The sequence below is a fragment of the Geotrypetes seraphini genome, chromosome 9 (genome assembly GCF_902459505.1).
Source record: "Geotrypetes seraphini chromosome 9, aGeoSer1.1, whole genome shotgun sequence".
Taxonomy (NCBI): domain Eukaryota; kingdom Metazoa; phylum Chordata; class Amphibia; order Gymnophiona; family Dermophiidae; genus Geotrypetes; species Geotrypetes seraphini.
This window is the reverse complement of record NC_047092.1, coordinates 32942475-32955925: the sequence shown is the minus strand read 5'-3', so window position 1 is coordinate 32955925 and position 13451 is coordinate 32942475. Positions and strand designations below refer to the sequence as shown.

Here is a 13451-nt window from a genome sequence, read left to right as displayed (position 1 = left end):
AATATCCTTAAAAAACCAAGATAATGGCTAACAGCAAGATCAGCCAAACCGCATAGAACTGAAAGTTAAATAAATACCTTCCACATATCAGTTCTGCATTGCTAAGAAGTTTTCTATCGGGCAAAATAATTTAACAAATGGTTGGGGAACAAGAATTAAAAAGTCAACGCTGGCATCTGTAAGGATTCTAAATATGCTTTTCGTGTGACTGGCTTGGATCTACGATTGCATGTGTATTTTAGCATTTTAAACGTTTTGAGAAAAGCCCTAAATTTACTCTCTCAGGGGGGAGGGGGGGGCTCATGTGCACCTCGGCTGAAGATCGCCGGAGCCCCTCTAAGCGATGGCTCCTCCCCAACACCGCCCCCTTCCGGCAGAGTCTCAGAACGTTGGGGAGGAGTCACCCGAGGTATGACAGTTCAGCCCTCGAGCGGAGGGAGGAGCTAATCGTGGGTCACCGGAGACGTCTCCGGAGGGGCAGGAACTTCCAGAATTAGAGGCGGGGCTTTCCCAGAGGGAGACAGCCCCAGTCCGAGGAAGAGGGGGGGGGAGGAGGAGCTGCGGACCCGGGGGCGGGGTTTTCCCGAGCGACACAGCCTATCCTCGGCGCCGTGGGCGGAGTTTCCCGTGTTTCGCCCTGTTCGCGCAGGTACGGTGGGGAGGGGCTCGTGGAGCGTCGCCACCGCCGCGTTCTGTCAGCCCGCCTCGGCCTTTCGTCGTCGTGTCTCCCTTCAGTGCAGAGAATGACGGGCCTGCAGCTGAACTTCACCCCGCTCAAGGAGCCGCTGGCCTTCATCAAAGTGCTGCAGTGGGTGAGTGAGAGAGAGAGGCGCGCGCTGTCGCCGGGTTTGGTGGCAGGAGGAGGACGAGGGGGCGAGTAGACCTGTGGGAAGGCACCGACGCTCGGGGTGGGGGAGGGGAGGGTGTGAAGACTTTGGTGGGGGGAGGGGGGTAGAGGGCCGCGAGATGCAGCGGGAGGTTTGGTTCCGAGACTGGGGCCTACTCGGAGTGGCTGGGCTGGTGGATCACGAGCTCCGGCGGGCGGAAGGTGGGAGCGGCTCTTGCTGCCGTCGTCACCTCGAGGCCGACCCAGAACGATCCCGGGTGGGAGAGGCTAGTCCGGTCTTCTATTCCTGTCACTGCCGTATCCCTGCTTAGGTGTCGGTAGTCTCGGTTCTGGCTCTTTCGTGGATGAGTTGGAAAGGGGCGTTACTACTCAAGAAGTTTTGTTAATTCAAATATTTATATATATTTTTTAAACTTCTTTTAAGCTGCTGTTTACATGGCTCTCGCTTGCAAGCATATATATATATTTTTAATTCTTTATTGATTTTCCAAACTGCAATAGTGCAACATATAGCTATATAAGGTACAATTAATCAACAAAAGCATATTCAACTTACAAATACTGTATACATAACCAAATCATTTTCTCCCACCCACCCACCGATTACTCAATAAAACACAGAAACATAGATTTTCCCAATAGCCTTACCCTACACAAATTAATAATGCCCTTCCATCCACCCCAAATGTAAATACTCGAAGGTCAAAATTAGGACAAAAATAAACAAAAACTGACTCATAATCAAAGACCTACTATAGTGAAGTAATATATAGAAACATAAAGTATGACGGCAGAAAAGGGCCGTCGGCCCAACAAGTCTGCCCACTCAAATAACCCACCTCCATAAGCACTTCCTCGAAGTGAACCCACATGTTTATCCCATTTATTGTTAAAATCGAGCATGTTGTTGGCCTCTACTACCTGAAGTGGAAGATCATTCCAATGATCGACCACCCTTTCGGTGAAGAAATACTTCCTAGTGTCACCATGAAATATTTTTAGCGAATGCCCTCTTGTCACCGTAGGTCCTGTAAGGAAAAAGATGTTTTCTTCCACCTCCATACGGCCAGCAACATATTTGAACGTCTCTATCATGTCTCCCCTCTCTCTGCGTTCCTCGAGAGAGTATAGCTGTAACTTACCTAGACGTTCTTCATATGGGAGATCCTTGAGTCCTGAGACCATCCTAGTGGTCAATCTCTGAACTGACTATTCTCAGCACATCCTTTTGATAATGTGGTCTCCAAAATTGAACACAGTATTCCAGATGTGGTCTCGCCAAGGACTTGTAAAGCGGCATTACCACTTAGGGCTTTCGGCTGACGAAACTTCTCCGGATGCAACCCAGCATTTGACTAGTCTTTGATGAAGCTTTCTCCACTTGATTGGCAGCCTTCATATCTTCACTAGTGATTACTCCCAGGTCCCGTTCTGTAACAGTTCTAGTTAAGGTCTCACCGTTCAGAGTATAGGATCTGCAAGGGTTTCCGCTACCAAGGTGCATAACTTTACACTTCTTGGCATTAAAGCTCAGCTGCCAAATAGTAGACCATTGCTCCAGTCAACAGGCCCCCAAACCAATTTAAATAAATTACTGTGCCCCAAACTATTGGCATTCATTTTTTCATATCTATAGCTGGAGCACAAATTTGCCCACCAGAATACTCGGTGTGTTATCTGCTTATTCTGTGTTTTCGTTACACGCCCAACAAAGGAATTGTAGAACATCTCATGTTCATGTTTTGTTATTTAGATTTTCTCGGGCAAAATTGAATCGCACTTTTTAAACTCAGAGGTGGGAGAAAACATTGTAAGCTTCTATACCGCTACTGATGACAATTCAGTGCGGTTCACATGTGCTTCTGTAAAGGTGTTGGGTGTTAAAATATAGAGTTAGGGTGTTGCTGTGATGGTTTCCTCACATGATCTTACTTCTAGTTATCTGTACTATATTTATTATATCCTTAACATTTTAACATAAGTTAAAATGTTTAGTAAATGATTCAAAATCTTGATCAACAATGATTCTTCTGCACTAGAAGGATCTATCTTTTATACAACTTGATGATTGTAATCAAGAACCCTAGTTTCTAATAGCATTTTCCTTATTGTTTTCATCAGACCAGTCCAGAACTTGTGGGTATTGTTGTCTCCTTTGCTGGTGGACAGACAAAAAAAATCAACTAGTTCCATGTGGTTTACATTCGGGTACTCAAGCATTTTGCCCTTTCTGGCCCAGTGGGCTCACACTCTGTCTTATGTACTTGGGGCAGTGGAGGATTAAGTGACTTGCCCAGGATCACAGTTTGCCCATTAAGGGCACTCTAGTCAAGAGATTCAGTGGTTTTCTGTCCCCATTAGATGGTGACTGCACTTTGCAGGTACTGGTGTGATTAGACCTTTCAGGCTTCTAAACCAGTTTGCTGCTGTCAAGTTGAGCTAATCTTCCTCTCAGCATTTTCAAAGTAGAAAATGACACAGGAACAAAATTTGTCTCTGCCCCATGCCCCGTCCCCCACATGCTCTGTAAAACTGTTTGTAAATCACAAATAGAGCCTTCCATTTTGATCTGTATTTCTCAAAAAAGTCACTACTTATAAAAAAATATAATAAGCATAGATTTCAACTCAATATTAATCATTTTGCATATCCAAATGGAACTCTGCTCAGAGAGCCATTTTGATCTGGCTTTTGTATAACCTTCCCAAAGATTTGGTTGCCTGTGTTTTTAAATAATTTGGGAAGATAATTGGATTGTCTTTCAGATTTGGGTGTAGAAGAGAACCAATGTTATGTAGTGGAGGAACAGAAAAATAAGTGTCTATTAAATGATGGAAATGCTCTTTGATGCCAGCAATGATGGATGAAGCTGTTGCAGTAACATTAAGATGCTTGAGCAGCTGGGCATGTGATGGAAGGATGTTGCAAGTGGTAAGAGTCTGACCAGATCCTTGTTGCCATATCAAAGGCAGACAAGTCAAAAATAATGTCTTTTAAATCCAAAAGTAGCTTCTGCAGTTTTTCAGCTGCCAGTTCTCTAAGATGTGTTAAGTTTTTACATATTGATACTAGCATTTTATAGATGCTGTTCCATCTAGTTGGAACAGCCTGTTTAAGGCTAGTTTCAAGCTAATGACACGGGGTCACAGTGTGTTCCCGTTCCCATCCTGCGGTTATCCATGGGTACCCATTCCCGTGTCGTTCTCTGTTTCAAAGGCTGAAGCAGAATAATAGTCTGGGAAATGCTTGGATGGAGCCAAAGCCCCTTTTTCATTCTCCCTTTTCCTGTGAGGGGCTACCTGAGGTTGATGTGCATCTTAAGGATGGACATTGGATTATCTGAAGCTGGCTCTTGGTCATTTGTGAAATGGGTCCAGTTAAGCACGGGGGAGTTCTAGCTGAGAAACTTATTAACAGGAATACAGAGCAGTTTGATTTCCTTGCACTTTGAAGCTTCTATAAAATTTACCCACTGCAAAAAATAAATATATCTATGTAAGATTTATTTTCTGCATATAACCTGTGTGGTATAGTTACAAGGGAGACCTTCTCTTCAGACAGCTTCCCCTATGGAGCTCAAAACAATTGCTTCCTGAGTGCCAGAAGAGGCATGCTAGTTTCTTTAGTGGCTACTACTGTTGTTATCCCAGGACAAGCAGGCATGATATTCTCACATGTGGGTGACGTCATCTACGGAGCCCCAGCGCGGACAGCTTTTCAAGCAAACTTGATTGAAGTTTCAAGTTTGCTATGATGCACCACGCATGTGCATGCCTTCTTGCCCACTAGAGGGCGCATCCCCACCTCGTGGTCCTCAGTTCAGTCTTTTCCGCGGAGCCAGAAGCCCTGTGGAATTTGTGCTCTTCTATTTTAGCCTTCTGACACCGCGGCTGAGTGTTTCTTTCTCGGTTGCTGTGCTTACTTTGCTTTTTTCTTTGTTTTTGTTTAAGTTTTCGTCGGGGAAAAAAAAAAAAGGATTTTTTGTTCGGCTCCGGGGGCTCCTGGTAGCCGCGGCCGCGGGACCTCGTTCGTTCCCGGCCGGTTTTTGTGTCCATGTCCCGTCCCTTGACGGGCTTTAAAAAGTGCACCCGGTGCGATCGACTTCTTTCGATCACCGATCCTCACCGGTGGTGCTTACTTTGTCTGGGTCCTGAGCACCCGACCGACTCCTGCGCTCGGTGCTCTACTTTTCAGAAAAGGGCCCTCCGCCGACGTCGCGCTCGTATGGCGGAGCTCTTTGCTGTGGACCCCGTGGCCGGGAAGGCCTCGACGTCGGCCTCGGCTTCGGCCACGGCCTTGACCTCGGCCTTGTCTCCCTCGACCTCGCCCCGACAGCCCGCTTCGTTGAAGCCTGTGTCCTCGACCCCGAAGTCGACGAAGGGTAAGTCCTCACTTCCTTCTTCTGTTCCAGCCTCGAAGAAGCCATCCTCGGGCTCATCGACGGAGGCGGGTGGGTCGTCCTTGGCCCCGCCCCGAGCGTCGAAGTCGGGTGCCCCGCGGGAATACTCGAGACTGAGGTCGCCCTTGAGGGAGCACCCGCCGGCCCCGGATTTACCTGCCATGATGGGGGTGCCGGCCTTTCAGGACTTGCTCCGTGCGCTCATTACCTCGGAGCTGTCCAGTGCCCTCGAGCACCTCCTGCCGCCCTCGGCTGCCCTGACGTCGGCTGCCTCGGTCTCGGTACCCTCGACTTTGGCCCCCGGGGGGGCTTCGGCCTCGGCCCCGACCATGCTCTCGACCTTGGTCGACCAGCCTGAGTGGAGCGTGCGGCCTCGGGACAAGGTGCGGAGGGTTCGGAGGATCTCTTCGTCCTCGTCGAGGTCCTCCCGGGGTTACTCGCCCTCGGGTCGGCCTCGGGCGAAGCGTCGGTCGAGGAAGCCCAAACGTCAACGGGTCTCTCCTCGACGACGCGGTCGCTCCTCGCCGACTGGGGCAGAGACCCTACGGGTCTCCGAGCTCCGCCTCGATAATCCGAGGCTACTCCGTTCCTCCGAGGTTGAGTACTCGAGGGACTCCTCGCCGAGACGGAGGGGGCGTGCCTCGGTGCCCCATACCCCGGGAACTTCCCGCAAGGGTTCCTCGGGGCATGGGCGGTCCCCGACCCCGTCGAGGTCGCTTGGTGCGGCTTCTTGGGGCTCGGGGTCTGGCACGGGTAAGGAACCTCGTTACTCCCGTGAGGCCTCCCCTTCTTTCTTGGCGACGAGGGCTTCTCGGTCTCCCTCTCCACCTTCGAAGCCCTCCTCCTTTTCGAGATTTGTGCTTGATATGGGGAGGGCTTTGGACCTTGATCTGGCGTCTGGGTCGCAATACACGAAAGAATTTTTGGAGGAGCAGGATTTGCCCTCTCCCCCCAGTTAGTCTCCTCGGCTGCCTCTCAACAAGGTTCTCCACCAGACCTTCCTGAAGAACTTGGACTCCCCTCTTACAGTCACAGCGGTTCCATCAAAGATGGAGTCGAAGTACCGCACAGTCCCTTGCAAGGGCTTCGATAAAGCGCAGCTGTCCCACCAGTCATTGCTGGTGGAGTCGGCGTTGAAGAAGTCCCAACCTTCTAGGGTCTTGGCGGCGGTCCCCCCCGGGCGGGAGGGACGGACCCTGGACAAGTTTGGTCGTCGCCTCTATTCAAACTCCATGATGGCGGCCAGGGTCCTTAATTACGCATTCACCTTCTCATCCTATTTAAGGCAGATGGTGAAGGCGTTGCCCAGGTATTATGGGGTCATGCCGGATTCCCATAAGGGGGATTTTGGTACCTTTATGGCCAACTTGTCTCAGCTGCGTCTCTATCTTTTTCACGCAGTTTACGATGCGTTTGAGTTGGCCTCGCGTGTTTCCGCCTTTGCGGTGGCGATGCGCCGTCTTGCATGGCTTCGGACCCTGGATATGGACCCGAACTTGCAAGAACGTCTGGCCAATCTTCCATGTGGCGTCTAAACCGGCTCCGTCTTTTTGACGTGATGCGCGGTTGGGGGCGGGCCCCCTCCGCACTGTCAAAGGACCCCCTTCCTATCGGGGGCCGATTGCAAGCCTTTCTTCCAGCCTGGACCGAGATCACGTCGGACGCTTGGGTGCTCCGGATCATCTCCGAGGGTTACTCATTAAACTTCTTAGCCATGCCGCCAGAACATCCGCTGGGGGCTTCTCTTGGCTGTCGAGCCCAGCTTCCTCTTCTCCTGTCGGAAGCCAGGTCCTTGTTGAGCCTTCAGGCGGTGGAGCCTGTGCCCCCGAACCAAAGGGGACGGGGGTTTTACTCCCGTTACTTTTTGGTCCCGAAGAAGACAGGGGACTTACGCCCCATTCTGGACCTCCGGGGGCTCAACAAGTTCCTTGTCCGGGAGAAGTTTCGTATGTTGTCCCTTCCAGTCCTGTACCCTCTGTTAGACTCGGGGGACTGGATGTGCTCCCTGGACCTGAAGGAAGCATATACTCATGTTCCGGTGCATCCCGCCTTCCGCAAGTTCCTCAGGTTCCAGGTGGGGGAGTTGCACCTCCAGTATCGGGTCCTCCCCTTTGGACTGGCTTCGTCCCCTCGAGTCTTCACGAAGTGTATGGTGGTGGTTGCGGCAGCCCTGAGATCTCAGGGGCTGCAGGTGTTTCCCTACCTGGACGATTGGCTGATCAAGGCGTCCTCCAAGGAAGGGGTTATTTCAGCGACCCGACAGACTATCATCTTCCTTTAACGTCTGGGGTTCGAAGTAAACTTCCCCAAGTCTCAGTTGTGCCCGACTCAATCCCTTCAGTTTATCGGGGCCGTGCTGGACACGGTTCACCTCCGTTCGTTCCTCCCCCACCACGGTTGGAGGTCCTGCTTCGCTTGAGTCGCCAGGTTTCGTTGCTGCCCTCAGTTTCGGCGCAGCACATGATGGTTCTGCTGGGCCACATGGCGTCGACAGTCCATATCACTCCGTTCGCCCGTTTGCATCTGAGGCTTCCTCAGTGGACCTTGGCCTCCCAGTGGCGTCAGGATCGGGACCCTGTCTCCTCCCCTATCACTGTGACTCCTTCTTTGAGACGCTCGCTCCTTTGGTGGACCAACTCGTCCAATCTTTCCGGGGGTTTGCTCTTTCTCATTCCTCCGCATCGCAAGGTCCTGACCACGGACTCTTCGGAGTACGCGTGGGGAGCTCATCTGGACGGTCTGCGGACTCGGGGTATATGGTCGGCAGAGGACCGGAGTTGTCACATCAATGTTTTAGAACTTCGTGCCATTTTTCTGGCGGCTCGAGCGTTCTGCCACCTGCTGTACGATTAGGTGGTCCTTGTGCAGACGGACAACCAGGTGGCCATGTATTATGTGAACAAGCAAGGAGGAATGGGCTCTTGGTCCCTGTGCCGGGAAGCCCTGCGCCTTTGGGAATGGGCGGTCTCCCAGAACATCTTCCTGCGGGCGGTTTACATTCAGGGAGAGAAGAATTGTTTGGCCGACAAACTCAGTCGTCTTCTCCAGCCGCACGAGTGGGCGCTAAACTCCCGAGTTCTCCGCGAGGTCTTCGACCGCTGGGGGACTCCTCAGGTGGATCTGTTTGCCTCCCCGGAGACTCGCAAACTGCCCCTCTATTGTTCTCGGATGTACTCCCCGGACCGTCTTGAGGCCGACGCCTTTCTTCTCGACTGGGGAGGGAGGTTCCTTTATGCGTTTCCTCCTTTCCCTCTGATCTTGAGAACGTTGGTTCATCTCAAGGCGTCCAGAGCCACTATGATTCTCATTGCGCCTCGTTGGCCTCGTCAGCACTGGTTCTCCCTGCTCCTTCAACTCAGTGCCAGGGAGCCTCTACTTCTGCCTGTTTTTCCCTCTCTGCTGTCTCAGAGTCGGGGTTTGCTGTTGCATCCCAATCTTCAGTCATTACATCTGACGGCTTGGTTTCTTTCCCCCTGACTTCGGTTTCTGTTTCTCAGTCGGTCAGGGAGGTGTTGGAAGCCTCGCGCAAGGTCTCGACTCGGCTTTGTTATTCCCAGAAGTGGACCAGATTTTCATCCTGGTGTTCCTCGCACCATCTGGATCCGAGTTCGGTTCCGGTGTCCTCGGTGCTGGAATATTTGTTGCATTTGTCCAAGTCTGGGCTAAAGACGACTTCCATTCGGGTGCATCTCAGTGCTATTGCTGCTTTCCATCGGCATCTCGAGGGATGTTCTCTCTCTCTTCATCCTCTGGTGGTTCGTTTCATGAGGGGTTTAGTGAATGTTAATCCTCCTGTGGTTTGGGATCTTAATGTGGTCTTGGCTCAGCTGATGAAACCTCCTTTTGAGCCTATTGACAAGTCTCTTCTTAAGTTTCTCACTTGGAAGGTGATCTTTTTACTTGCGCTCACGTCTGCTCGTCGGATTAGTGAGCTGCAGGCTTTGGTTGCGGACCCGCCCTTTACTGTGTTCCATCATGACAAGGTGGTTCTTCGCACCCATCCTAAATTTTTGCCAATTGTTCTTCTGGTGTTTTTTCCGAAGCCCCACGCTCATCCTGGGGAGGCGGCGCTTCACACGCTTGACTGTAAGAGGGCGTTGGCTTTTTATCTTCAACGCACCAAGTCTCATCGGAAGGTTCCTCAATTGTTTTTGTCCTTTGATCCTAATCGGTTGGGACGTCCTGTTTCCAAGCGCACCTTGTCCAACTGGTTGGCTGCTTGTATTTCTTTTTGCTACGCTCAGGCTGGTCTCGCGCTTCATGGTCGGGTCACGGGACATAAGGTCCGAGCGATGGCAGCTTCTGTGGCGTTCCTCCGGTCTACTCCGGTGGAGGATATCTGCAAGGCTGCCACTTGGTCTTCGGTTCATACTTTCACCTCCCACTACTGTCTGGATACGTTATCCAGGAGTGACGGCCGGTTTGGCCAGTCAGTTTTGCGAAATCTGTTTTCCTAAATTGCCATCCTCCTACCTGCCCTTTTTTGGTTGGCTTGGAGGTCACCCACATGTGAGAATATCATGCCTGCTTGTCCTGGGATAAAGCACAGTTACTTACCGTAACAGGTGTTATCCAGGGACAGCAGGCATATATTCTCACAACCCGCCCTCCTCCCCGGGGATGGCTTCTTTGCTGGCTATGGAACTGAGGACCACGAGGTGGGGATGCGCCCTCTAGTGGGCAAGAAGGCATGCACATGCGTGGTGCAGCATAGCAAACTTGAAACTTCAATCAAGTTTGCTTGAAAAGCTGTCCGCGCTGGGGCTCCGTAGATGACGTCACCCACATGTGAGAATATATGCCTGCTGTCCCTGGATAACACCTGTTACGGTAAGTAACTGTGCTTTACAGACTGGGCCATTTTTGATAATTTTCTTTCAGAGGAGTTTTGAGAGAAGTGCTCAAACTTTCAGATAAGTTCTCAAGTCAGCACCCAAGAAAAAGATCTGGGTGTCATTGTAGACGCTTAATGAAATTACATGAAAATACTTTTAAAACAAATGGGATGAAATATTTTTTTGCTCATAGAATAGTTAAGCTCTGGAATTCGTTGCCAGTGGATATTGTTACAGCGGTTAGCATAGCTGGGTTTAAGAAAGGTTTGGACAAGTTCCTGGAGGAAAAGTCCATAGTTTGCTATTGAGACAGATATAGGAGAAGCCATTGCTTGCCCTGAATTGGTAGAATGGAAAGTTGCCACTCTGTGTTTCTGCCAGGTACTGTGGCCTGGATTGGCCACTGTTGAAAACAGAAAACTAGGCTAGATGGACCATTGGTCTGACCCAGTATGGCTGTTCTTATATTCTTAGACTATGCAACCTGTTTGACTACAGTGGAAGAGCAGCAGCGCATGCTAATATAATCTTTGGGGGCAGTAGCTCTACCTGTGAAATAAAATACAGTAGAGCCTCAGTTAACCAGGACTCTCACACAACCGGCAAAAAAAAATCACCGGTGTAAAAAAAAAATGTCCCCCAAAGCATCAGCAGCAGCATCCTGAGCCATAAATCCCCCCTCCCTTAAGCCACCAAGCAGCTACAAACCCCCCTCCCTCCTGCCCCGAAGCACCAGCGTGGCAGTGGTCCTGAGCTGCAAAGCCCTCCTTCTTCAAGCCCCGGTGGCAGAAGCACATAGTGGGCCTGAGCCGTGAACTTATGTCTTTCTCTTTGTGTTGAAGGCTGTATGTCTTAGCTATCCCTCAGAAGGGTGGATCAGATGCTTAGTGTTTTTCTGAAAAACCCCCCCATGATTCTTCTGTTATTTTCTGCTATTTCAGTTCTTGGAGCAATAAATTTCTGTCAATCATTTCATGGTTCCTCCCTTGTTCTAAAGTGCTTTGCTATATCTCACAAATTCTGTACTGGTCTAGTAAAGATAAGTTAGGAAAAATAATCTTTACCTACTAATTTTCTTCCCTTTTAGTTTCATCAAATTAGTTCAGAAACCTAACCTTGGCACATCTCCAGATTGTCAACTATTTTAACCTTCTAGCCTTTACCTCTTTCTTTCTTTCTACTGATCTGTTCTTATTCTTTTGGCTAGATACAAATTTGATCTGCCAGGTTGTTCTTCATTCATTTGTTTGTAGAATATTGATTTTTCTACAACAGGGTGACCATTCATTCATTTCACTGTTGTATTCTAGCTTTGCTACATATTTTTAGTCAACAAGTGCACTTCTCCCTCCGTATTCGCGGTTTCAGCAATTGCGGTTTCGATTATTCACGGTTTTTAGCTTGCTGGTTCCCCCCCTCCCCCCCAAATGACGTCAGCTTGCATAGAGAAATTGCTGATCGAAGCGTTTACAGAGAAAATCGCTGATTCCCAGCACTTTCTTCACCGTGGTTTGCCTCTCCTTCAGGAACAGGCCAGGTCTCCCACCATGTTGTTCGCGGTTTCACCATATTCATGATGGTTTGTAATAAAAAACAGCGAATAACATATAAAAAAATTATTTGCGGGTCTATCACAGTGAATACAGAGGGAGAAGTGTATGCCTTAGCCTCCTCTTACTTCACTGTAATATACCAACTTCCTACCTGGCCTTTGGCCAACACTTTAACATTTTTATAATCTTTTTGTCTTAATAGATTAGTTTTGTTAATTTTTTTCAGCTGTTATCTTCTTCAATCCTTTGCTACATTAGACAACAAATGGTCTTTCTGCAGTTTCTTTTACTATATTTAACAACTCAACCAAAAGTAATGATGTACTTTAACAGCTGATATACAATTATCTCTACATGTACAGTGCCCTTAAGGGATGAATTACGTGGAACTATTGTGATTTCTGTCTCCATCAGCAGTGGGTGGACACAACACCCACAAGTTCTAGACCAATCTGGTGAGACTAAAATTAGCAAGAAGGATACACCTTTTCCTTCATAGGTTCTGTAGTAATACAGCAAACTTAAACTGACTGGAGTAACTGAAGAAGAGATTTTGTATATAGGATGAGCCAGAACTAAGTTCCAATCTAAACCACATTGCAATCTTGATGCAAGACTTAAGGTGAGCTATTTATTCAAAAGATGCCCTCAAATGTTGAAGTTGAAATGTGATAGAATAGGTCAAAATTTCTGATGGGCATATTTGACTGAAAAGAAATTATAAGAAATTTGAAGTTGGAAATTTATGGTTGCTCCATTAGGAGGCTACTTGCTTCTGAATAAAGAATTTACATTTTTACATCTCTCTAGCAGTGGGGCCTGTGAGACAGTGAACATTCAGGGTAAATTTCCTATTAAACTAGAAATCAGTACTAAGGTCTATGAGTTCACACTAACTTATTGACTGCTCCCTCTGTAACTGCCATCACCTTTCTGCTTTGAGTAAGGGAGAAGGAAGTAGATTGAGAGAGGGGGCGATGAACTATTTTGTTTTAATCATCTGGGGGCCCTCTGAATTATAGTTACTGAAATGTTAAAGGGTGCTTGTATTCTGGCAACTCTCTAATAAAAGGTTCAAAGCAGATCACAAAAAAAGAAAAAAGGATCACTGTTGAAAATATTATATTAACTTAGATGTTTTCTAAACAAGTACTTCTTAAAAGATTTACAGAAGAATTCAAAGCTCTCAAATAGGTAAAGAGTTCCAAAACTGGATTGACTTATAGTTAGGGAAAGGGAATGGGGATTTGTAAACTGCCTTTTTGTCACTTTGGCATTTCAAAGTAGTGGGCACTGGAGGATTAAGTGACTTGCCCAGGGTCACAAGGAGCAGCACCGAGATTTGATCTCACAGTGAGAATGTGTTGGTATATTCTTACAGCGAACACCATGTACTGAATGGTAATATAAATTATATAATAAATGAGAAATCAAGGTGTGTGAAGACCTACAAACTCCTGGAAATGAGAATTAAACTAATCAGATATTTGGGACAAGAACCATCAAATATTTTAAAAATAATGGAAGCTAATTTAAACAGAATTCAAGAATGAATTGGAAGCTAGTGTAAACGAATCGGAGGTGTGGCATGGTTATACAAAGAGGTTTGAGAAGCTGATGGAAAAGATGCCATGTTTCTGAAAATCTGGTTCACAACATCTGGGTAATCCAGATTGAATGAAAATTTTAGAAACTGGCTTACATTAAATCCCTGATGTAATAGGTGCTACTCAATGCTAAACTTTAGCATAGTTTTGTGTGGAATTTATGTACATCAGAGGAATCATAGTGCTGCTGATTCGTGCGCTAAACCAGAT

The 13451-nt window shown here is 48.2% G+C and overlaps 1 protein-coding gene across 1 annotated transcript in view; it reads left to right on the top strand.

The window, feature by feature from the left end:
* The first annotated feature begins 623 nt into the window (after positions 1–623).
* Positions 624–13451, top strand: part of SYPL1 (synaptophysin like 1) — a 47067-nt gene continuing 34239 nt past the window's right edge. Inside the window, exon 1 of the mRNA XM_033958966.1 lies at positions 624–812. Coding sequence (XP_033814857.1) covers positions 744–812 — 69 coding nt within the window. The 5' untranslated portion in view covers positions 624–743. The remainder of the gene's footprint in view (positions 813–13451) is intronic.